The 25,103-nt window shown below is 38.8% G+C and overlaps 1 protein-coding gene across 4 annotated transcripts in view; it reads left to right on the plus strand.

Annotated features, from left to right (window-relative positions):
- LOC126162222 (aspartate--tRNA ligase, mitochondrial) overlaps nt 1–25,103 on the plus strand; it is a 138,215-nt gene that overhangs the window by 57,538 nt on the left and 55,574 nt on the right. For all 4 annotated transcript variants that reach the window (XM_049918576.1, XM_049918578.1, XM_049918577.1 and 1 more), the window contains 2 exons: nt 12,701–12,868; nt 24,419–24,595. In XM_049918576.1, coding sequence (XP_049774533.1) covers nt 12,701–12,868; nt 24,419–24,595 — 345 coding nt within the window. The remainder of the gene's footprint in view (nt 1–12,700; nt 12,869–24,418; nt 24,596–25,103) is intronic.

A 25,103-nucleotide genomic window follows, 5' to 3' on the forward strand; every position in this document is an offset into this window, starting at 1 on the left:
TGGACAATCAAATAGTGGGCCAATGTTCTTTTCGATGAGTTGCAGTTTGGTCTGGAGAGCGACTCTCAATGCATTCGCATCTGGAGAGAACATGGGACGCAATTTCGGGACCCAAATATTGTGGAAAGAGACCAGTTGAGGAAGATCCCTAATATTGTGGGCAGGAATTATATTGATCACTCCCACAGGCACAACAGTTGTGTATACAGTCACAGATAATGCAGTATGGCAAAGAGAAGACACTTACCAGACACTCTGCATTGGAGGAAGAATGGGAGCAGGACAGTTGCACACTGGTGGGGCCTGATTGCTTAATGTGAATCATTCTGTTGTGTCTTGGATGTGATGACAGTTTATATAGAACAAAACTGTATCCCAAAGACCATGAAATTGTATGGTGATCAGCAAGGTTTGACTGCTGTTAGGTATCTGACAAGATCTTGGGACTTCATGTGCGGTTGTTGCAAGTTGCTGTGGACCCAGACTTTGTACTGATGGGCGATAATGCTCGATGTTGTAGAGCACGGCAGTTGATATTTTCTTAGAAACGATAGATATTGCACACATGGCGGGGCCTGCTTGCTCTCCCGATGTGAATCCCATAGAACGTGTCTGGGATGAACTAGGGAGATGAACTGCATTATGTCAGCATCCACCAACCATTCCCCAAGACTCGTGAGCAGCTTTGCGGGAAGAAAGGGTGCTATTGCCTCAACATGAGATTGATGACATCATTCACAGCATGCCCCATCGTTGTAAGGCCTGTTTTGTCGCCATAGGTGGTCACGCACCATACTGAGCACATAAACCAGTTATCAGAATGTTTGTGCAAATCAGTTAAGGTGGGAAAAACTAAGAACATTTTTGTCTACCATTTACATGTTGCAGTTGTTTATGTTCTGCATACTTTATATTGTTTCTTCTTTACTATCACCTGTTGATAGTGTTTTATGGTAAAATAAACGCAACCTTTCAAAATTTCTGTTTGTTGCTTTAATTTTCGACACCAGTGTAAATAGAATGGATTGGTTCACCGCCCAACCTAACTCTTCACGTTAAAGTCACTTCTGAATCTAAACATTATTATTAATTTTATTTTCTTATTTCAAATGCTGGACCACCTCGTTTTTCTGTGTTAGAAGTAGTGGTAGTAGCAATAATTGGATACATAACTGTAGAAAGGTGCTAAGTGCCAAATTCATGATAAATGTCATAAGTGATTTGAAAGGTGCAGGATACCGAGGAGGATTACATACGAAAAGTGCTATGTCGACCGCAATTTACAGTGTGGTTTCAGTTGCCTGAGACTGCAGAGAGTGTGTGTGTGTGTGTGTGTGTGTGTGTGTGTGTGTGTGTGTGTGTGTGTCTGTTTTGTTGAAGAAGGGCTTAGTGGCGGAAAACTTTTGTACCTATCTGCTGCAACTCAGCATTTCTGCAATATGGTGAATAAGAACTTTCCTTCTCATAATATTGTTAAATTCCATCCTGGATTTGCCATTGTTTGACTTTTGATGTCTCTCATTTTTTGGTGTAAACTGCATTTGATGCTAAGAGGATTTCATGTCATATGCCACATTCTATGCCTGCTACTGCCATGTTATGTTGTCTCTGTTAACATATATGATTAAACCATATACCAAATTAGACTAATTTGGGATATGACAATCAAACAGGCAGGAAAAAAACTTTAAAAATAAAAAAAAATGGAAACTCCAGGTAAGAATATCAACAATGTAGGAAAAGATGATTGCTAAGTACTGTAAAGAAGACATGTCAAGTTGCAGACAGACACAATTAAAAGTCACTCACATATAACTTTCTGCCACAGTCTGACGCGCGCACACACACACACACACACACACACACACACACACACACACACACACACAGAGAGAGAGAGAGAGAGAGAAGAGAGAGAGAGAGAGAGACAAGCACAACTCGAGCACGCATGATCGCCAACCCCAGCTTTTTGGGCCAGAATGCTGTGTGTGTGTGTGTGTGTGTGTGTGTGTGTGTGTGTGTGTGTGTTAAAGACCTCCATGACACCATCATGTTTCACAAGATTCCATTGTCAACAAACATCAGTCTATTTCTTATTACAAAAAAGTATTTTTAAAGTTTAACAATGTAGGAAACGATAGATAAGTAGCAATCTGTCTTTTCCTACATTGTTAAACTTAAAAACAGGAAACAGACTGATGTTTGTTGTGTTGACAAGTAGTAAAAGTGTTTGTATTTTGAAACACATCAATTTGCAAATTTCTTAGCTAACTTTAGGAGTATAAAATAACATGAAAACTAAGACTCACAAAAATGCCATTGACTCCTAGAAAATTACAGACTTTGTTTAAGATAGGATACTTCCCACTTGCCTACCTGAGAGATATCCCATGTGGTGAGCTTGCAGCCTGACTGGCCAGCAAAAGGCACACATTCTCAGACTGGCCACAGTTGCCATCAATGACAAATCTGACACATTTGTGAGTCCACAAGTAGAACTGGCACATACTGGAAACTGAGTAAAACAAAACAGAAAAAGTAAGGCCCTTCACTACATAAATACTGACTTCTCAAATATGTGTAGAAACTCCGCGGTAGGCAACTGGTGGACCACAGTCCATGTCTGGGCCATGGAAGGACAAGAACTGGATCACCAAAAATTTCTTTAAAGCATATATTACTCAGGTAAATTATTTAAAAAATATTTTCTGTGAATAACAGTATGTTTCTATGCCATTCATATAATTTATTATATTTTACAACTAATTGTGTGACTGAATTTAGTTCTTAATGGTTAGTACATAAATTAAATACATAGTTGCTATGCTGTGTAGTGCAGAAGACATGTTATGTTGATCCACATAAAATCTCTGTACACCCGAAGGCAATGCAAGAATTTTATTTAATGAAATGGGAAATTTTATAAATTATCTCTCTCTCTCTCTCTCTCTCTCTCTCTCTCTCTCTCTCTCTCTCTCTCTCTCTCTCCAGCAACCTATGAATCCTCTTTTAATCAAAGCAGACATATTCATTTTAACATAATTTTTGTGATCTTAGCTTGAACAAAAGCTTATGCCAATGTACAAAACTTTGATGTGAAATGATAATTTTGTTGTTAGGGGTGGTATATATGGTGATGGCAACCTGTGACGTGAAAGTGCATCGACGTACACTTTGACACAGAAGCATCTCCTTTGCAGAGTGTTGGCACGTGATTTGTGCCATACAGCAGTATCTTTATAAAGAACAAATATAAGTAAATTAGACAAATTTTATCATCACTTCAGCAGTAGTTGCAATCCCGTATGGCATTGTTCTTAACTTGTTTTGTTACTTTCAAGGCTTATAATGTTTTCTTGCATTGATATGGATCATAAAATGTGTAAAGTTGATAGTGAAAATATGAATTTTTTGAAAGAATGGACTGAACAATATTGTTTATGCTGCAGGATATGCCTGGAGCTGTTCTGATTTGCCTTGTAAGCAACAAAACTGTCACTCTTGTTAAAACTGCCAATTTAAAGCAACACTACAAAACAACTCCTCAGCAGTTCCATAAAAATTTTCCTCTGGGTAATAAATCAATCAAGAGGGCTAGGTGAATATTTCTGCTAGAAAAAGCAAATAGACAGCTGTTAAAATCAGACTTAGATAATGAATTGACATCATTCAGTTTAGTATGATGGACGTAGAGGAGTTGTGGACAAAGTTTAAAGGGATTGTAAATCATACTCTGCAGAAGTATGTGCCGAGTAAGTGGGTTAAGGACGGAAAGGCCCACTGCGGTTTAACAATGAAGTTAAAAAAATGCTGAGGAAGCAAAGACTTTTGCACTCTCAGTTCAAAAGTGAATGCGCTAATGCCGACAGGCAAATGCTAAGAGAAATTTGTGTGTCTGTAAAAAGATCAATGCTTACAACCACCACCTCTGTCAGAGCCCAAGAAAGTTCTGTTCCTTCATAAAATTGCTAAGTGGGTCCACTCACTCATAGACCAATTTTGACAACACAAGCTGGGATGATTTTACTTCCACTCTTGGGTTTTGCCATCTGCCTACTTAAATTCATTTTTTTCAATTTTAACTAATTACCATTAACATACGCGAATATAATCTGCATTTTCGTAAAAGAGAAAGGTTGGCCCTCAGCTTTAATGAATCTAACACCAGGTTTAATTTTGTGCTTAGTTTCATGTAAGTAATTGATTTTCTAATTTATTTTGACTAATTCTAATTAAAACTTTCATTCTAGAATGAAATCAGTAATTGTTTTGTAACTTAAATTCTATTGTTGAAATATAAACAGATATAACTTCTGTACTAGTTATAAACATTTGGAGGAACAACTAATAGTATTCTTAAAGGATCTATTTGGCTCTATTCAAACACATGTTAGCAAAGCCATTCTTTAATTAATTAACAGTTTTGTCAAAAGTATTGTTTGCATAACGATATTTGTTAATTTCATGATTTAAATAAATTATTTGCCTAAACCTTGTAGTAGAAGAAACTGTTAAAAGGAATGACTTTTTCGATGTATTCAGTTAATTTACTGAGTTACGTTTTAATTGTAATTTCTGTGAATTTAACTTCGAACAATGTGTAGTTTCAGCCCTTATTATTTTGAGGATATATAAGGGCCAGATTTTTGGTCACAAAACAGTCAGTCCATGGCAGAGGAATCTGTGTTGGTTAGAACGACAACATGCATCAGCTTAACAGTGAAATAAGTGTTACATCAATAGGCTATGTGTTAAACCAATGACAATGTCTGCTCCATACGTACCTTTCTATTCTTCAAGAAGGGAAATGCACGATCGTTCATTGGGAGAATTTTAGGAAAGTATGGTTCATCTGTAAAGAATACTGCACATAGGACACTTATGAGACCCATTGTTGAGTACTGTTAGAGTGTTTCGGAACTGCACCAGATCAGATTAAAGGCAATTCAGCGGCAGGCTGTTAGATTTGTTACTGGTAAGTTTGAATAAGAGAAAATTTAGAGAACTGGCATCTGAGGCAGACTGCAGGAAGGTTCTACTGCCACCAATATACACTCCGTGCGAGGACCATGAAGATAAGATTAGAGAGATTGGGTTGTATGAATAAAAACGAGAACATTCTCCAGAGTTGATACTCAGAGCAAAAGAACATTCTCAAAGAAAGTTTTCAGTTTCGTATGAATAAAAACTAGGAAGCATAATCTCTGACTCTGGAGTACTTTCTCTCTACGTCCCCTCCTTAATGAGTAAGTTCTCAGCCACGAGATTAAAATCCAACATCTTTGGTTCTCAATTTGTTTCGTTTGCGTGTGTTTTGTGTTAGCGAAAGTTTTCTCAAGTTATTTCTGTGCCGAAATGGAAGACTCAGAATTAGCCTTTGTCAACATTATTAAAGATTATCCCGCAATCATCAGTAAATCACAAACTCTGGCCGCAAGAAGAGAGAAAGCGGATTGTATTACAGAAATACAACACCGTTATATGGTTAATTTCGGGAAAGAAATAATGGACGGGCAGATAATGAAGAAACTGCACAACATGAAATCCCGTATCAAGGCAAAAACGGATGTGAATAAGACGGGAAACATTAAGATTTCCCTGAAAAATTGGGAGCAGATATTTTTAAAGTTTTTGGACGGAGATGACTGCAACCCAACTATCCACAGAGTTCCTGGTAAGTCCCATACTTTCCGATTTTTTAATTACGCGCTTAATGCTTTGAAATTGTGATTCAGACAAATATGTATTTTTAACATGTGAAAATGAAACAGTGTTTGGTAAATTTCGTCTACTATATCACCACTTTTCAGTAAAAGTATCACAGTGTACTATGCATGAAATTGGACGAACCTCTCCCACATTTCTGCGTAAACCTGTTTGGTATATTTACTAACTAGAAACTGAATCCTGACACACTACTATTACTTTTTTTTTAAATTTTCATTAGGAGCTTGTGCAGTAGGTGGTGGTTCCACCTCTGTCATCACTTCACCAAGGAATTCGGAGGTAGCTGACACAGACTGCATGTATGAACAAGAGTCAATTTTGCAACTACCACTAATTGTTCCAGCCGACCATATGGATCTCGTGGGCCCCGTAGTCGTCATACCTTCACAATCGCCTGCTTCGGGGCATGAGAGTGTGCATAAACGTCGGAGATTAAGCATGGAAACAGATGAGACACGTAATTTGTCTACTCCAGAGCTGCAAAGGCTGGTGCTATTGTATCAATTGGACATACGCAAACGAAAGCAGCAGAAATTGATGCGCGAAGAAGATAAACAATAAAACAAATTGTGTAGTGTCTTATTTACATAACGAATTTTATTAATAAAAACATCTTTTTAAAGTGAATGTTCATTTTCATTCCTCATTTACCAAATTCCATATCCTCTTACAAAAATTATTCAGTACAAATGTCTTTTCAATGAAACAATAAGAGTAATATAATCCAATCTGAAATGTTAAAGTGTATGCACTTATATTGTTGTGTCTGGCCAGTATCTTCACCACATCATTGAAACAATTTCTGGTAAAGTAAAGCAAAAAGAGTAACTTGTTTTACTGTAGCATCTGGCAAATACCTTCACCACTAATTTTTGGTACAGTAAAGCAAAAAGAGTAAGTTGTTTCCATTTTAAATGCTGCAGGTAAGACAGTTGTGCTCTTATTTACTGTAGCACCTGGCAAATATCTTCACCACATCCTTGAAACAATTTCTGGTAAAGTAAAGCAAAGAGAGTAACTTGTTTGTATTTTAAATGCTGCAGGTTAGACAGTTGTGCACTTATTCACTGTAGCACGTGGCAAATACCTTCACCACATCCTTGGAACAATTTTGGTAAAGTAAAATAAAAACTTGTGCTATCAATCTGCTGAAGTTCAGTACAGAAATTACATTAAGGTTCCTGCAGTTCATGTTGACCTGTTGTGTCCAAAGCTATTTACAGTAGTATCTCTGTTCCAGTTTGAATAGTTAAATGTTAAACAATTTTTGTTGAAAGTAAAATCGATGATAGAAAAAAAAAAAAAAACACTAAACAGCATTTTATTACGTAACATAAGAGCACTGTGCTTTATTTTCATGAGGGAATAATTACTGTAATTACAAAAAATATCAAATTGGGTTTAATTATTCAATGTTTGGGCAGACACCCATACATTACAGTTGTCGTATTACATTTACAATTTCCCGTCTCCTATTTGTTCCTCGTACACGTACGTTTGCTGCTTCCTCTTCTCCCAGTACTGGAAGATTGTTGTCGTCATCACTAGGTGCCTCAAAATCCTCATCCCCTACATGTTTTGCTATGTTGTGCAAAACAAAACAGGCTGCTATCACACTGGGGATTTTTGTTTGGGCAAGCCTTATTTTATTTTGCAGAATTGGGAAACACCTTTTCGCCTGTCCAAAGCACTGTTCGTTTATCACTCTAACCTTAGAGTGAAGTCTGTTGTATGCCCTCTCATCAGGTGTTTCTGGATTTTGAAATGGTGTCATTAACCACGGTGCAATGCCATATCCTTCGTCTCCTAAAATTAGGGCGTTGCACTGGTTCTCACGCAATATACGATAGACATCAGAGTTTCTCCATATCCTAGCGTCATGTACAGACCCTGGCCATGAAGCATCAACACTCGTAAACATTTCACTGTTGTCACACGTCGCCTGCACGTTTATAGATATTTCTCGGGAATCTGATCCACAACGGTGGTTTCCTGTTGACCTGTTGCAGAACATACGAAAATGTTATTGATACTGTAGTCTGGTGTACTCCCAAATCTTCTCCTACATCTATCTGAAAGCCTGGATCCGCTAAATAGTGCAAAAATATTTTCATTTTGCATTCATTGGAAAGAGCACCTCCTCTTCTTTCGTGATTTTCCGGAAGAAAGTGATTCACCAGCCAATTAATGTTTTGACTGTTAAATCTATACAAACTTCTACAGTTCCTTTCTTCTGTGTTCCTGCGTACTACGTGTATCTTTTTTTGCTTTTCAAGAAACATAAATTCCGCGATTTTCACTAAAAACACTCGGTAACGCTTAATCACAACACAACACAACTCACTCAGCTCGAAGTATGCTATGGAGCTCACTCACAAAAACAGAGAATGTTCTCCGCTTGAGAGAAACTTCTTTGGCTTTATTCATATGAAATCGGAGAATATACTTTGCTTTGAGCAACTTCCCCCATCCTTCAACCCACACTGAGAACATACTCGGGTGAAGTATATTCTCGCTTTATTCATGCCAACCAGAGAACTTTCTCCAAACATCTGAGTATAAAGTATATTCTCTGTTTTATTCATATGACTCATTATGTACGAAGGCATATATACAGTTGTTTTTCCGTCACTCTGTTTGCAAGTCAAATGGGAAAGGAAACGACTAGTTCAGGATACACTCTGCTAAGCACCACACAGTGGCTTGCAAAATGTGTGTGTAGATGGAGATATAGAAGCTTATCAAAGAAAATTTCAGGCATATCTAGCTTTTTACAGAAAAAGCACGGCCTTACTAAGTCGCTCTGAGCAGGCAAGAAAAATCTGATGAAGCAGCATTATGCGTATGTTGGACAATAAATAAACACCAGAAGCCATTTTCAGAAAGAGATCATTAAAAAATGTATGTTGGAAGCGGCCACAGCACCTTTGGAAGAGAAAAAGAATATTGTTGCCACAATACAAGGTATTCCATTGTCAGCCACAAGCTATACTATAAAAACTGTGATTTGGGCTGTTGACAATAAAAGTAGTGTGCTTGAACTTCAGCAGAATATACCTTGCCACTTTATTGCACTTAATGGGTCTTGTTTCGTCGTCGATAAAGATCAAATATCTATTTCGTGCAGTTTTTTGTGTATTGGAAATAAAGCATTTAGGGAAGAATTGCTTCCAGTATTGCCTTTTAAAGGCAAAACACAAGGCCTCACATTGATCAGCTAAGAAAAGGGGCTAGTAAAGAGAATCAAGAATAAGAAAGAAAGCTGGGATACTTCCTTATCAGCGCCTCTTGAAGACACTCTTCAACTAAGCTGCTCCTCGCATGAACTTAATTTTTAAAAATTGTCTCAAGGCTGCAGGTGTAGTTTCTCCCATTGGTTTTTGAACACAATAATCCATACATATTGTATTTCATATTATTTTGTGAGTGAAAATTCATATAAAATCATTAAGAAACAGGAGTGGCTTTTTTAAGCTGTGATAAATTTTTTTAAAAGTAACTGGACGTCACCTAAAATTACTTGCCGCCCTGGCGAAGACCACAGAAATGTAGACCGCTCATGACGACATTGTGTTGAAACCAGCTTCTCAATCAGCTGGCAGCATTCATTTGTGGTTGACTTCTAGAATACTGTTTGGTGTATTGTATTATTTACAGTAGAGATAATTTATTACAGTGGTGAAATTTCTTGAAAATATATTGGTCCTCAGATCTAAACCTCAATGAATGACAAAGAATTTGAGATGACAGAATTTTATATCAAACTCCCTGCAAGAGTTTTGTCTGTAATCAACTTTTCTTCTATATTAGGCACAGTATATTGATATTGTGTGCTACATTAAGCAAAAAGTTGTTAAATGTAAGTGCTTACTTTGTATAAAAACTGAATATCATGGATAGAAATGGATGTCATTTCTTCTAAAAGCATAAAAACATTTAGACATTACTTTGAGAAATTGCCAGAAAACTAAATGATTCATTTTGTAACAGACCCAGGAATTCACTGAAGAACTGTAATCCCATTGCTTGTAAAAAGGAGAGAGCTGTTAATACAATGTTTGAAAATTTTTCTTAGCATTTGATGTGGTTAAATATAAAAATTGTATTCATTGAGCTATTATTGGGAGTTCGAGAGAAACTGGGTTAAACGTACTACTACATGTGTAATACTAATACAAGAAGCCTTTTCAAATGAAATTAGCTTGATTTCAGTTATAAATGAGAAAAACTATAACTGTTGGCTCCACTTCATGTAGAGCTCAAATGTTTGCTCTCTGTCACATGGCTTAGATCTTTGGCAAAGATAGGGGTACATGTGATCTGCAAGTATCTGTAGTCTTAAGACTGAAAGAAACAGCATTCCTCTCATTCACAGATCTGTGAACTGTAGTCTGCAGACCTGTGTTCACAGTTGTGCTGAGTGAAATATTAATAATGTGAAAGAACTTTTTGATTTTGTCTTGTAAATTTTTATATCAAAATTGTGAGAATTGGCTGCAATTATAGTTCTTCAATCAATTGCTTAGCACAACTACTTTTCAAATTTTTGGACAGATGCTTTTCAGATGCTGTATTTCTCTGAACTGTAATTTCTTGGAAGCTATCCTAAAGATATTCCCTGAGCACTGATGTAAACAAATTGTTATTGTTATTATATTAAAACATATATATTATATTTTTATTATTAGTAAATCATAGGTATCTGTGTTACATTAGAATTGGCATAATATATATGGGGGGGGGGGGGGGGGGGGGTAGATGGTAACAAACTGTGATGCCCTCTCCCAGAATTGAACCTTGACCTGTGCCTTTCTTCACACTACAGGTACTGCACTGCAAATTTTTTCCAAAACATTGGAGGAAATGTGGCGGATGACTCTGGGAGAGATGCCCGATGTAAATGAAAATGACCATCTCTTACTTGTGATAACATTGTCATGTCATCCTGAAGTAATCTCGTAAATTAAGATAACCATCTCTTACTTGTGATAACATTGTCGTGTCATCTTGAGGCAGTAAAATTTTGTAGTGATGGTATCAGTCCCATTGCTATGTTACTTGTTGCAAGAATATCACTAATAGTTATGTGAGAATCCACTAAGAGCAGAAGTTTTCCCACATACTATAGCCTGGTGGTGGGACAGTGCTCAGTGGCAAGGACCAATGTACCATGTGACACTCCAGCCAGTAGTGTCATTCTGCCACGTTAGCCTGTAGCATGCATTTTGAGATTTGTGTGGAACATGTAGCATTGATTTGCATGTTAATTTGGGTATGATGAGATTACTTGGCCACTGTCGTGTTCATCATGGGTGGCATAAAGCAGGCACAACAAGTATTACAGTAAGAAGCAACAGAGGTAGTTTCCCATGCATGTAAATTCTGCTAGGTAGAGTCAGAAGCAGAAACATTGGCCCAGTGTGGTATTTACCCTAGAGTTGTCAGTTACCAGGGAAGGCAACAGGAAACTAAGGAGTAAGACAGCTTACTCACAATAAGAAAATTAAAGAAAACTGCACATTTTTTGATGATTAGTAATGTTTACACTTTCTTTTTATTTCCGTCGATGTCTGTCACACTGATGCCAGCACACACACTGGGGATCATGATTTATGATTTATTGAAGAGCCCGGCAAGCCTGGTACGGTGGAGAAAGGCCTGATGGTACTGAGTTGAATGTTTTCTACATTTGCTGCATGAGCTAGTCAGACTGGCTGTGTGCGTGCACTCTTCTACTGTGGAAGTACAGATGTAGGCAACAAACTAAGCTAACAGAAATAGGCAGTAGCTATGTCAGTTGACTAACGTGTTACATGTTGAGTATATGAAACTTCCAGCAGATTAAACCTGTATGTCAGACTGATACTCGAACTTGGGACCTTACAAACTTCACAGAAGCTCTCCTGTGAAGGTAGGAGAAGAGGTACTGACAGAATTGAAGCTGTGGGCATGGGTTGTGAGTCATGCTTGGGTAGCTTAATCGGCAGAGCACTTGCCCATGAAAGGAAAGGTCCCGAGTTAGAGTCTCAGTCCAGCATACAGTTTTAATCTGCCAGTAAGTTTCACATCAGTGCACACTCCACTGCAGAGTGAAAATTTCATTCTGATATTAAGGATGTTTTTACATCCAAACGACAAAATTTACCTAAAAAATTCTTGTTCAGAGTAATATAATATGCATGAAAAGCTAAACTTTTAAAATTAATTTTGAGGTGGTTTTAAAGTTAATAAAACTAGATATTGGAACATTTCTAATAAATACAGGTAGTAACACTAAAATGACAATTATCAGTTTTGTTTATGTTTCAGGATCGATACAGTGTACTTCAACTTTTATTTTGCCTATGAACCTTCTTTAACTTCAATGAAATGACAAGGGAGATGTTGTGATGTTGGGGACATTGCTCCGTTGCTTTAAAGCATTGGCAAGAAATTTAGTTGACAGAGAGCTACTGTGAAGCATTGCCTCTTGTACATGAATTTAATTTTGATCATATTAACTTTATGCCTTAGCTTTTATCTTACGAGGATGTATCTTCAGAAACTGATTTTTACTTTTGTATTCCAAAAACATTCAGGCAATTGGATTGGATTACTTTGTATGTCAGTGTGGTGTATGTGCACCTATACTGCATGCCAGCAGTCTATGTTGCTTTGTGGCATTTTATAACTTCGAGAAACTAAAACCCTTGCTCTGCTTAAGAGCATTATTGGTATGCACCTGGTGCATAACTGTTGTTATCGTTTTCCTGAAGGTCTTTCCAGCACAACACTGGAGCTCTATGCGTTGGTGCTTCTGGTGTACTCCTACAGCTTTCATATAGTCTTTCAGTCCTCACTATTTATGACAAGTGAGCTGATTAGCTCGTAGCTGATGTGGTTGCTCCCAGTGTTGCCTAAGTTCTCAGCATAAGCAACTATCTTGCACGGGCAATATGCCTGCCCCTATAAAATGTCTTAATTTTTGTTTCAGGCAAAGGAACCGCTACGGCTGAAATACCGATATCTTGATCTGCGATTTGCGGACATGCAACACAATCTTAGACTCAGATCTCAAGTCACTATGAAAATGAGGGAATATCTCTGTGCATCTGGATTTGTGGATGTGGAAACGCCTACATTATTTCTCAGAACTCCTGGGGTAAGAATTTTAATTAATTGTATTATGTGTGTTTGATTCCCCCCCTCCCCCCCCCCCCCCCCTCTCTCTCTCTCTCTCTCTCTCTCTCTCTCTCTCTCTCTCTTTCTCGCAGCTTTTACAGTTTCTTCCAATCCCAGAAAACATGTTTTCAAATTGTAGTTGATGGCTTCATAGTAGTGCTAATGTGATCAGTAATATTCAGTTTCCCGAACATTGCGTTCAGAAGTCATCTGACAGGAGTTCCCATATGTACAGTGATTCCTAAGGGGTCCTGCCAACCATCTTGCATTGAAATTGCCTATAAGAATGATAATGTACTACTTTGTTGCTTCCCAGACTTGCTTGAGAGGAAAATTACTATCCAACAAGGAAAATATACGTCGTTGGATGTAAAACATTTTCTGTGGCAACTAATGTAGTGAATCTATTGCACAGACATTTTGCAGTAAAATTGTAGCTAATTGTGCCCTAATAGTTCTCTGTAATCCCCCCCTCCTACATGCACATGCACATGCACATGCACATCCACACACATGTTCACGGCCACGCGCGCGCACCACACACACACACACACACACACAAAATCTTGATTTACTCATACAGTGACTGGATGAGTTATTGGAGTTTTAGGCAGGTCATATTAACCAAAGGATTATCAAATTAGTGAAGTTGTGTACTCTTCGCACCAATTACCATGTTGCATCATATAGTGAACTTAACAGTAGAAAGGACTACAATAGAAGAAGAATGTGTAAAATAAGAGAGAGGCGACCAACTGCTAGGTTGTGCACAAACACAAAAGCAACAGAAGACCACGTTCACTAGCTTTTGGGCTCTTTATTTTCTTCTGTCAGAAAGTACATGCATTCACACATACTGATACGCAGACACCCAGATACAAACTACCGTGACCATGGTGATGCTGGCTATTGATTATCAATTATTGAGAGCAGTTACCTGGCCGGATAGATGTGGGGAGCATGTAAGAAAGACCGCACGAGGCAAGAACGGGTGTAACAGGGCAGTGAGAGGCAACAGAGTTGGGGGGGGGGGGGGGGGGGTGCAAGACAAAGGTGGAGACTGTTAAGGAGGTAGAGAGGCGAGAGAGAGAGAGAGAGAGAGCTGAAACCATACTTGACAGCCTCTCCTCCTTTCGCAAAGTCCTTTCAATCCTGACTACAACTTCCTGAATGCAGTCACTGCAATAGAAACTCTTGCCCTTCAAAAGTTGGAATAGCACTGTCAGCACCACCTGAGGAATCTGTCCCAGCTACTCATGTTGTATTTGCAAATAGGATTACCTCTGGTAAATAAAGAGCCTACCACCCTGATCTAACACTCTCATCAACCCCTCATAGATTTGTAACCAGCCCTAGCTGACTTACGCCACCTTCCGTGTCCCCAAAAACTTCCTCCACCCTCCATGATACACGTTACTCTTGAACACCCATTCTGTAACACTGTTGTCAATGTTCCTGCCAAAACTTTGACCTCTGCAGAACTTGCAGTACTTCCTAAACACCTCATCTTTAGCCCAAAATCTTAAGTTCAGTCATGCTTCACTTGTAAAGGACCTTCTTTATTTTACCTTTTCTCTGCAGTGGAAACATTTCTTTGCTACACACCCCATTGACAACAGCTTACCAAAATCCCACGTAGAACCTTGTTTAAAACAGTCCCAACCTCCTTCCCAACTGGGATACACCTCCCCTTTCGCAAAGTCGTCACATGGTAATCATTCAATAATTCCTTACTTCCAATCTAGTCTCAACTTCCTTTCCTAAATCCCTCCCTAGTGAGTTCACCAGCACACATATGGAACACACAGCTATTCATAAATTAAAAATCCAATCCAGATAATTATCATCCCACAAGAATCCACCGCAGTGGTCATAAATCATGGTGATTATGTGGCTGAGAGTCTCTGCCAATTTTCCAACTCATCTGCTTACAAACCTAGGACCTCTGGCAGTTCCTTAATGTGTTAGGTTCATCCCAAGATTTGACACCTGAAACCACTTCTCTTCTCACACCAACCACCCCCTGGACCCCTATCCATTACCTACTTCTCAAACTCCATCCCACAGTCTTTTTGTTAACTAACACCTCCAAACTATTGTTAGTAACCTCCTGTCCTACATCCAAAACATTGCTCACTTCCTTCACCACCTTTCCACATTTCCAGTCCTATTACCACCAGACCACTGGTCACTGTGGACGTAGTGTCCTTGTACACCAACAGCCTCCATGCAGAGAATGATGACATATGCAGGCGGGCAAATAATGGAAACTGATTAATAATTGCTGCTTGAATAATTTTTAAAAAAGACTGGAAAGAATAGTTAAAAGAAATTGGAATGTAATTTCTGAATCTGTGCACAATCCTGGGTGAGTTTAACTGATGCCAATATCAACAGACCTCAATATCATTACATTCAATATCAGTATTCACAATTTACATTACGAACTGCTTCACATTAATTCCTTTGTACATAGTCTTGATTAAAACAATGCCGATGCAGGATCGCTCCTCCTCTGCTCACTCAAATTCCTCTTGTCTGCTCCAAACCTCCTCATGCAGGATCTCGGCGGCAGACAAAATGATGAACAGACATGTGTGATCATTGTGAATGCTTTCCTAATAATTTTATAACACTTTTAATGTACAGTTGAAATACACATTTTTAAATAATACTGGTATGACGGATCTAATCATATGTCCGCCTGCTACCACTTATAGAAATAAACAGGTGAAGATACAGGAAGTAATAAATTGAAGAGCACATTTCTTCTTCCTTTTTTTTATGCAGATGTATCAAAACATTATCCTTGCCACAAAGCACATCGTTAATTTCCCTCTGTCGCTGTCTATAAGTCATTCAGTTTACATATAGCTTACATGTATAAAATGAAAAGAATGAAAGAAAAAAAGAAAGGTTAATATGATTCAACTTGGCAGCCATGGGACACTACCTTTCGCATTGCTTTCATGATACCAAATCTACTACGCCTTTTCCAGTCTTCCTGGCAAACCACAACATGACAAAATTATTTCTGTTTTGAAGGCCAAATATATAAACAAATCCATGATACTGCCATGTGTACTGCCATGAATACTTACATGGCACCATACTGTGCCAACTTATTTATGGGCCATCTAGAGGAATCCTTCCTATCCGGTCAACACCCAAAACCTGCTCTATGTTTCAGATTCAATGACAATTTCATGATGTGGACTCATTGCACTGACAATCTTTGCTCTTTCCTCCATAACCTTAATGCCTACTCCCAAATCTGCTTCACCTGGTTCTTATTGACTCACTGAACCACCTTCACAGATGTCATACTGCACCTCTCAGATGGCTCCATAAATATGTCTGTTCATATCAAGCACACTAACCACCAACAGTACCTCTATTATGTCAGCTGTCACTCGTTTCATATCAAAAGTATCTGACTTACAGCCTCACCAATTGTGAATGCTCCTTCTGCAGTGGAAAGCAGGATCTCTCGAAATGTACTGATAAACTACTAGGATCTGTATTGACAGAAATATCCTCTCCAGCATACCCATAAACAGATCCCCCATACCATCTCCTCCTCTGTCAATAGTACCTGTTAACTAGCCACTGACCAGCACCCTACATCACGCTGGCCTTGAAAAGCTCAACCACATCCTTCAACAGAGCTTCAACAACCTTCCATCATGCCCAGAGATGAGGGGTTATCCTCCCCAAATTGCTACCCACATCATACAAAGTAGTGACACTCACACAACCTAGAGAACATCCTTGTCCATCCCTATCATCCCTATTCCAATCCTGCTCCCATTCCTACACCCTATGGATCATACGCCCACCCACCACCTTGTACTGCAGCCTTATCACAGGTGGTTCATAGCCAAACACAGGCAGGGTCACGTTTAAAAGCAGCTATGTAGCATATCAACTATGCTGCAATTACTGTACAGTATTCTGTGTGGGTATGACAAGTAACCAACTTGTCTGTTCGAATGAGTGGTCACTGCTAAACTGTGGCAAACCGCAGCTTGATCATCCAGTTGCTGAACATGCTGCATGCCACAAAACTGATGATTTCAACAGCTGTTTCATTACTGGGACCATTTGAAAACAGTAGAGTCCCATTAATCTGAACTAATTAGGACCAGACCTTTTTTGGATTACCGATTTGTTTGAATTAGCCAGAATTACGGTGACGAGTTTCTAGAATCAAGTATACCAAGCAGATAAGTAGGTACACCGTGGTAACAAATGGGAACAAGTGTGGGAACAATGACTCACTCTCACTCCCTGCCCTTGTTGTGCATTGTTGAGACCTTTGTAGTGTCTGAGGTCAGTGCACTGCCAGTTGGCTCATAAAGCAATTGGTTATGTTAATTATCGATCGCTAGCACACTTAACAGTTGCATTGTATTCATTCAGGCATAGTGGTGTACGCATTTTCATCACGAGTAAACGGAAACATACAATGTTAACTCTCAAAGAAAAACTGAATAGTTTGAAGCAGATAGACAATGGCGAGAATGTATCTAAACTGGCAATGGAACTGAGTGTTGTAAAGCAACCATTTGTGAGTGGAAGAAGAACCGAGTGAAGCTTGAACAGTTCTGTGCAACATCTTCGGGAAAAACACTCGAAATGTGGCAGAATTTGAAACAGTCCCAGTGCGATAAAGTGGATGAAGCTCTTTTCGTTTGGTTCAGGCAGGTAAGAGAAAGGGGAACTCCTTTGAGTGGCGCACTGGTTCAGGAAAAGGCTGTTTACCTGAACAAGTTAATGTATGGTTATGAGTCTTTTAGTGCGAGTACGGATCGGTTGGACAGATTCAAAAATGTCATGGAATCCGTCAGCTAACAATTACTGGAGAGCAGCTTTCTTCTGACCATGATGCAGTGAAGGAATACTTGGATGAGTTTGAAAAAATGATAAGAGAGGGAAAGTATTCTCCCCAACAAATTTATAACGCTGACAAGACTGGCCTTAATTTTAGGGCATTGCCAACAAAAAGCCTGGCATCAAAAGCAAAGACCATGCTCTTGGTTTTAAAATGTGCAACCATTGTGTGACTTTATTAACGTGCAGCAACACTGCTGGTAATCACAGGCTGCCTTTAATGCTGATCGGCAAATCTGCTAGGCCCAGAGCTTTTAAAAACTGCAACACGAAGTCCCTGCCCGTATATTATTGCAACCAGAGAAAAACATGGATGGATGGTAAGCTGTTCAGAGAATGGTTTCACGGCCAGTTTGTTCCCTCTGTTAGATGGTTTTCTAAGGAAATTCATTTGTCTCCCCATGCTATCCTTTTGATTGATAACACGCCATCTCACCCCAGCACTGAGGGATTATCTGATGGAGAAATTGTGGCGAAGTTTTTGCCACCGAATGGTACATCACTTCTACAGCCAATGGACCAGGGTGTACTACAAACATTAAAACTGATTTACAGAAAACAATTTTTAAGAATGCTGATCCAAGATGATAGCATACCTTTAGTGGACAAAATAAAAAAGACCAATGTGAAGGATGTTGTTTATTGGTCTGATGAGGCATGGCAAAATATTTCAGAAAATGCTCTGTGAAAATCATGGAGAAAACTGTGGACATCTCTTTAATTTCAGGACAACCTAGTTGAAAATGAAGAGGAAAGTCTACTACAAATGATACAGACAATCCCTTGATGTGAAGAAGCTAGTGAAGGAGACGTAGATGAGTGGATTGTAGCAGATGGGGTGTATGTAGAGAACCTTACTGACACTGATTTAGTTGCTGCTGTGACTTAAGACCAGGAAGAAGTGGACTGCTGTGACAGAAGTGCCAATGAGCCTGAAAGCGATAAAGGAGAGCTGGTGCCACACAGTGACATAGCAGAAGTCCTTGACCGTGTGCTACATTATTTGGAACAACAGCCCACTGCTACACCTGCTGATTTGATGTTTATGAGACGATGGCACAACTATACATCGTATAACAGACTGTCTTCAGTACTCCAAAAAACAATGACTGAGTTTTTGTCATCTAAAAAGTAGGGATAAAATGTCTGCTGCATTTTAGTCAATGACTGAGTTTTTGTCATCTAAAAAAGTAGGGATAAAATGTCCACTGTATTTTAGTAAGTTTGACAGCTTTTTCTTTCACTTTTATGCATTGTTTAAACCTAATGTTTTCTTGCCAATTTTTCTAGTACATGTTTATTGTACTGTGTAAATTAAAATATTGTGTGTGCGCACTACAGTTCACAGAAAAGTTTTCCATACTTAGACCAACATAATTCATGTTCGGATTAACTGAACGTTCAGATTAGCAGAACTCTGCTGTACTCTCTTCCATCAGTGGTTTCTCGGAACTACACTGGCAGGAATTGCCTCTGCAGCATATCCTGTGCTCTTTTGCAATCCCCCTGGCTTAAATCTGTGCTAACCTGTTTTCCACCGCCATACCTAACCTTTTCCTGTCTCTCTGTTGCCCACACCACTATTTTCCCATCCAGATGGTGTACTGTCCTCTCCTATCACCCTCTCCCCCTTTCATGTGGGCATTCTCTCCATCTCCCACTCCCCACCCTGTCCCGCTGTCCTGCCTCTCCCCCTCTGCGTACAGTAAAGACTTCCAGATGGCTGTAGATTGCAGTAGTTTGTAGAGATGAAGATAGTTGCAGATTATTGTGGAGAGTGGTATAAAAACAATCTTCAGACTGAAGACTATGGTGAGATAATTGTAATTGTGAGAGTCTACCACAGTCAGAAAATTTGCCCTCCAAATCTTCCCTGAAGTGAGATGAAACCCCTCCTCCCTTTAGATTTGTATGATTTATTGTGTAACCAAAATTTAATGAATTTCTTTTACAACTTATGTGTATGACCTCACTCTTTTCATTATTTAGAGTTAATTGCCTTTCTGCTTCATACAGGTATCTCGCTTGTATTATTTTGCGACAGTTCTGATCTTTCAGTGATTTTAAACAGCACCTATTAACACTTCCTCGGGGAATGCCAGATATCACTTCCATTTTACTCGACGACTTCCCGACAGTTATTACGAACGGTGAGCTTTCTGACAGGAAACCGTGAGTCCGGTTGCACAATTGTGAAGGTCTCATGAGGCACATATTTTGATTAGAAGCCACTTGTGAGGAATGGTATCAAAAGCCTTCTGGAAATCTAGAAATATGGAATCCGTTTGAGATCTCCTGTCAGTAGTAGACATTACTTCAGGGGAATAAAGCACTAGTTGTTGTGCAAAAAAAAAATATATCTGTGGTGCCTGTGCATCAACAGATCATTTTCTTCAAGGTAATTTATAGCATTTGAACATAGCATATGTTCCACGTGCTGCAAATCTACGCCAATGATACGGGCCTGTAATTCAGTGGATTACTCGTGTTTCCATCCTTGAGAATGGTGTGAGCTGTGCAGCTTTCCAGTGTTCATGTGTAAGTGATTGATAGGTATGGAGCACACTCTGAAAGGAATGTAATTGCTCTACAATGTGGACCAAAAGAATTGCCTTTGTTAAGTGATTTGTTATTTACTTTGATTCACTGAGGACATCTGCTTTTAAGTTACTCGTGTGGGCAGCAGTTCTGGATTTGAATTCTGGAATATTTTCTTCGTCATGTTTGGTGAAGGAATTTTGGAAAACCAAATTTTAGTAACTCTGCTTTAGTGTTGCTTTAATTGGTATCATACCATCACTATGTTAACAGCTGTGCTGAGGTGGATACACCAGTTCCCTCCAAATTACTGAATAAGCACTGTCGGGTGTGGGCAGTATGTGGGTGGGTGACCAACCGGGTATGCTGCGCACTGTTGACAATTTTCGCTTTGGTTTTACAGGAGGGCTAGTGGTGTAAAGTCCACTTGTTGGCAATGTTCTGGATTAACTCTCTCTCTCTCTCTCTCTCTCTCTCTCTCTCTCTCTCTCTCTCTCTCTCTGACACACACACACACACACACACACACAGAGAGAGAGAGAGAGAGAGAGAGAGAGAGAGAGTCATCTACACTTAACAGATACACTTCTTTAACATGAAGTTCTAAGATTTTGCACTTTCACACAAAGCTCTAATACTTTGTAATTTGTTTTCCAGTTGGGTGGCTGAATATGCCCTTTGGAGTCTCACAGCCATTCATGCCATTTGACTTTAACTTTACTTTTACTGTTGCTATTGCGCAGCCAAGGTATTGATTGTGTCACCTGCTTGCTTTTTTCATCGCTTGTCCGACTGTGTTCTGACTTGATTTGTGTACCGTGGCAGATCAGTGCCCTCTTATTAATTTACTTGGTATAAATCTCACAGTTGTTGTCAATACTATTTCCTTGACTCTAAGCCATTTCCAGTCTATGCATACATAATGAGTTCAGAAGGAATGGAGACTGTCTCTTAGGAAAGCACCATGTGAATTATCTGCTTTTTTAGACAGATACATTTTGTGTTTATTTTTGGTGGGTTGGGATGTTACAATATTCAGTTTCTACAGCAATCTCGCAATAACTAATATCTGTATTCTGTCGTGATGCTCCCTATTTGCTTGGGTTATTTTTTGCTAAGAGGTCGAGTATGTTTTCGCAACCATTTACACCTTTGTGGACACCTGAACTAATTGATCAAAATAATTTTTGGAGAAAAAATTTAGTACAATTTCAGACAATGTTTTACAGCTACCAGGGGCTTTAACACATACTTTTGCTAACACGTGGAGGGTAGATTGAAGTCGCCACCATCTGTAACTGTATATGTGGGGTACCTATATGAATGATACTCAGTTTTCTTTGAACCTTTTAGCAACTATATTATCTAAGTCATGGAATCAAGAAAAGTAACAAATTATTAATTAATCTCAGTTGTCAAGTAAATCCTCTCTGCATGCTGACTCACAGGAACTATCTACTTCAATTTTGGAACAAGATAAACTACTACTTCACCAACTTTGTATGAATTTTCATCGATAACAAAATTGTCGAGCAGTAAGTTTTTCGTAACAGAATGATATTCCTGTATATCCATTTCATCTCATTTTACATCTACTGTATACTCAGCAAACAACTGTGAAATGAATGACAGGGAGTACTTCCCATTTATCATGTTTTATGGTTTCTTCCCATTCCATTTGCATATGGATCATGGAATGAATAATCGCTATAATGCCTGTGTGTGTGCTGCAATTAGTGTAATCTTGTCTTGGTGGTCCATACTGAAGCAGTCCTAGTAGTGTAGTATATTCTTAGATCCCTCATTTAATACTGGTTCCTGAAACTTTTTAAATAAGCATTTGTGATATACAGGGTGTCCCAGCTATCTTGTCCACCCAAAATATCTCTGTTACAATAACAGCTAAACAGCTATTGGAAAACGAGTTTCACTGGTATTAATGTAGGGCTGGGGCCCATGAATGTACATATTTGGAAACATTCTAAAACGAAAGCATATGTGTTTTTTAACACAAACATATGTTTTTTTAAATGAACCTCCTATATTTTTTCTGCAGCAATCCATAGCATGACAAAGCACATACACAATGGCGTTGATTGCATCGCAGTATTCCCATTACATCCCGAGATATTAAGACGCGAAGTTGACACTTGAAACAACCGACATGCACTGCTAGCGCACGTCCTGAGGCTCAGGCGTGAACCCCATGCTGCCCGTAATCGCGATGTGATTGACATGCGTAATCACACTTCCATACTTATCAAGAGGTGCGAAACGAATAATACGGTCTGCTGCCATCCTGCATTAACGTCATACATTCCAGCAGGTATTTATCCCATAGGCTAGGGGTGATGCGGTTCTGTAACATATCTGTGTACCGCAACGTTAGTCACAAAGTTAACTTCGCTTACCGTTAATCCGTTACTACAAAGGCAATGCCGTTCAACGTTAAAACTTTACTTTACTGTAGATCTAGCGCAAGTGACAGTTAATCATTCACTCGTAGTAGTAAAATTCATGTTGATGGTTTTAGTGAAACGAGCAAGTGGACTAAAAGCTTTGATGGCAGCAGACCGTATAATTCGTTTCGGACCTCATGATAAGTATGGAGGTGTGATTACACATGTTAATCACATCGTGATTACGGGCAGCATGGGGTTCATGCCTGAGCCTCAAGACGTGCGTTAGCAGCGCATGTCGGGTGTTTCAAGCGTCAACTTCGCGTCTCAGTATCTCGAGATGTAATGGGAATATTGCGATGCAATCAACACCATTGTGCGTGTGCTTTGTCATGCTATGGATTGCTGAAGAAAAAATATAGGAGGTCCATTTGAAAAAACATAAGTTTGTGTTAAAAAACACACATGCTTTCGTTTTAGAATGTTTCCAAATATGTACATTCATGGGCCCCAGCCCTACATTGATACCGGTGAAAGTCGTTTTCCAATAGCTGTTATTGTTCCAGAGATATTTTTGGGTGGACAAGATAGCTGGGACACCCTGTAGATGACACTTATCTTCAAGCATCAGCCAGTTTAGGTTGTTTAGCATGTTCATGGTGCTCTCTCGCACGACAGACAAAATTAAGATCTTTTGTGCTACTCTTTTTTTTGTATACATCGATATACCGTGTTAAACCTATTTGGTATGGGTCCCCACACACTTTAGCAATATTCTAGGATGGATCACATGAATGTTTTGTAAGCAGTTGCCTTTGTATGATCAGAAGAGCTAATTCAGCTGCAGAGAATCTGAAAGCATGCCATCAGGTCCTGGAGCTTCATTCAATTTTAGCGATTTCAGCTGTTTCTCTGTGACACTAATAGCGGTTTCATTCATCTTTGCTGTGGTGGGATAATTAAACAGGGGCAGTACTCCTTTGTAAATAAATATTTAAAATAAAATTCAAAATTTCTGCTATCGCTTTGCTTCCTGAGATTTCAGTTTATGTGTCATCCATGAGTTTGGAACTAACTTTGGTGCCACTGACACACTTTACATACAACCAGGATTTATTTGGGATTTTAGAGAGAGATCTTTCAATCAGATTCTGCTGCAGTATCTTTTTAAGGTTTCAGAAATTGCCCATTTTGACTGCTAAATCCACTTTTAGTAGCATCTATCTATACTCCTTTTATTTGTTTTACACTTATTATACATTCGTCACTGTTTCTTTAGAAGATTCTTTACAGAGATTATATATGATGAGAGTTTCTCTCATGCAAAACTGTTCTGCCAGGAGAGTATCTATCCAGTGCTTGGTCAGCAATTCTTTTAAATGTGGGCCACAGTTCCTCTGCATGGTCCTGCCCATATCTAAACAAATCATTGAGATATGTTGCTTTTTATCTAGTTTACCTAACACATATATATTTATAGTTTATTTTTGCCCCCTTTTACTTTGGTAATCTTTGTTGTTATACCTACCTCATGGTCCCTGATACCAGTTTCAGTGTGAAAATCCTCAGAGAGATCAGGTCTATTGGTTGCCTTAATTTCTAATATATTTCTGTTCTGAGTAGACCTTGGAATTATCTGTTCTAAGTAGTTTACTTTTAGTATGTATAAAAATGTTTTGGTGGTAAATTTCTGTTTACAGGGTGCACAAGAATTCATTGTGCCAACACAACTTCCTTCCCGCTTTTACTCTCTGGTGCAGAGCCCTCAGCAGTTCAAACAAATGTTAATGGTTGGAGGAATAGATCGTTACTTCCAGATTGCTCGATGTTACAGAGATGAAGGTGGACGATCCGACAGACAGCCTGAATTCACACAGGTATAGGAAATATTAATACACATTGTAAATATCAGCATATCCATTTAAGCCTAATGCAATACTTCTTTATTTAATGCCAAAAGTTCAAAATGTAGAAAAGATATTATTTTTAAAACACACTAAAGGCACCCATAAGCGATCAAACATTTTGTCCAACTTCACATGTTTTTCAAATTATTTGGCAGTGTGCTGCTTTGTTTGAAGAGTTTGTCAGGCATAAACTATGTTTGAGAGAAATTTTATTCAGGCATAAACTATGTTTGACAGAAATTTTGATTGATGGCTAATTTGATAAACAAGTTTAACCAGTATGCTTCTGTTTGTCAAGCAAAACCCAGTTACTTTTCAGACTTTGAAGATGACAGACCAAATGAACATTGATGTTTCACCACACATTGAAAACAACTTTTTATTGCTGTTTATTTGCTAGTTTCCACAATTGTAGAAACTAAAATAAAGTGATTATGTTGATAAAAACAGATTATCGCTGGCCATCACCGAAATGATA

The sequence above is a fragment of the Schistocerca cancellata genome, chromosome 2 (genome assembly GCF_023864275.1).
Source record: "Schistocerca cancellata isolate TAMUIC-IGC-003103 chromosome 2, iqSchCanc2.1, whole genome shotgun sequence".
Lineage (NCBI taxonomy): Eukaryota > Metazoa > Arthropoda > Insecta > Orthoptera > Acrididae > Schistocerca > Schistocerca cancellata.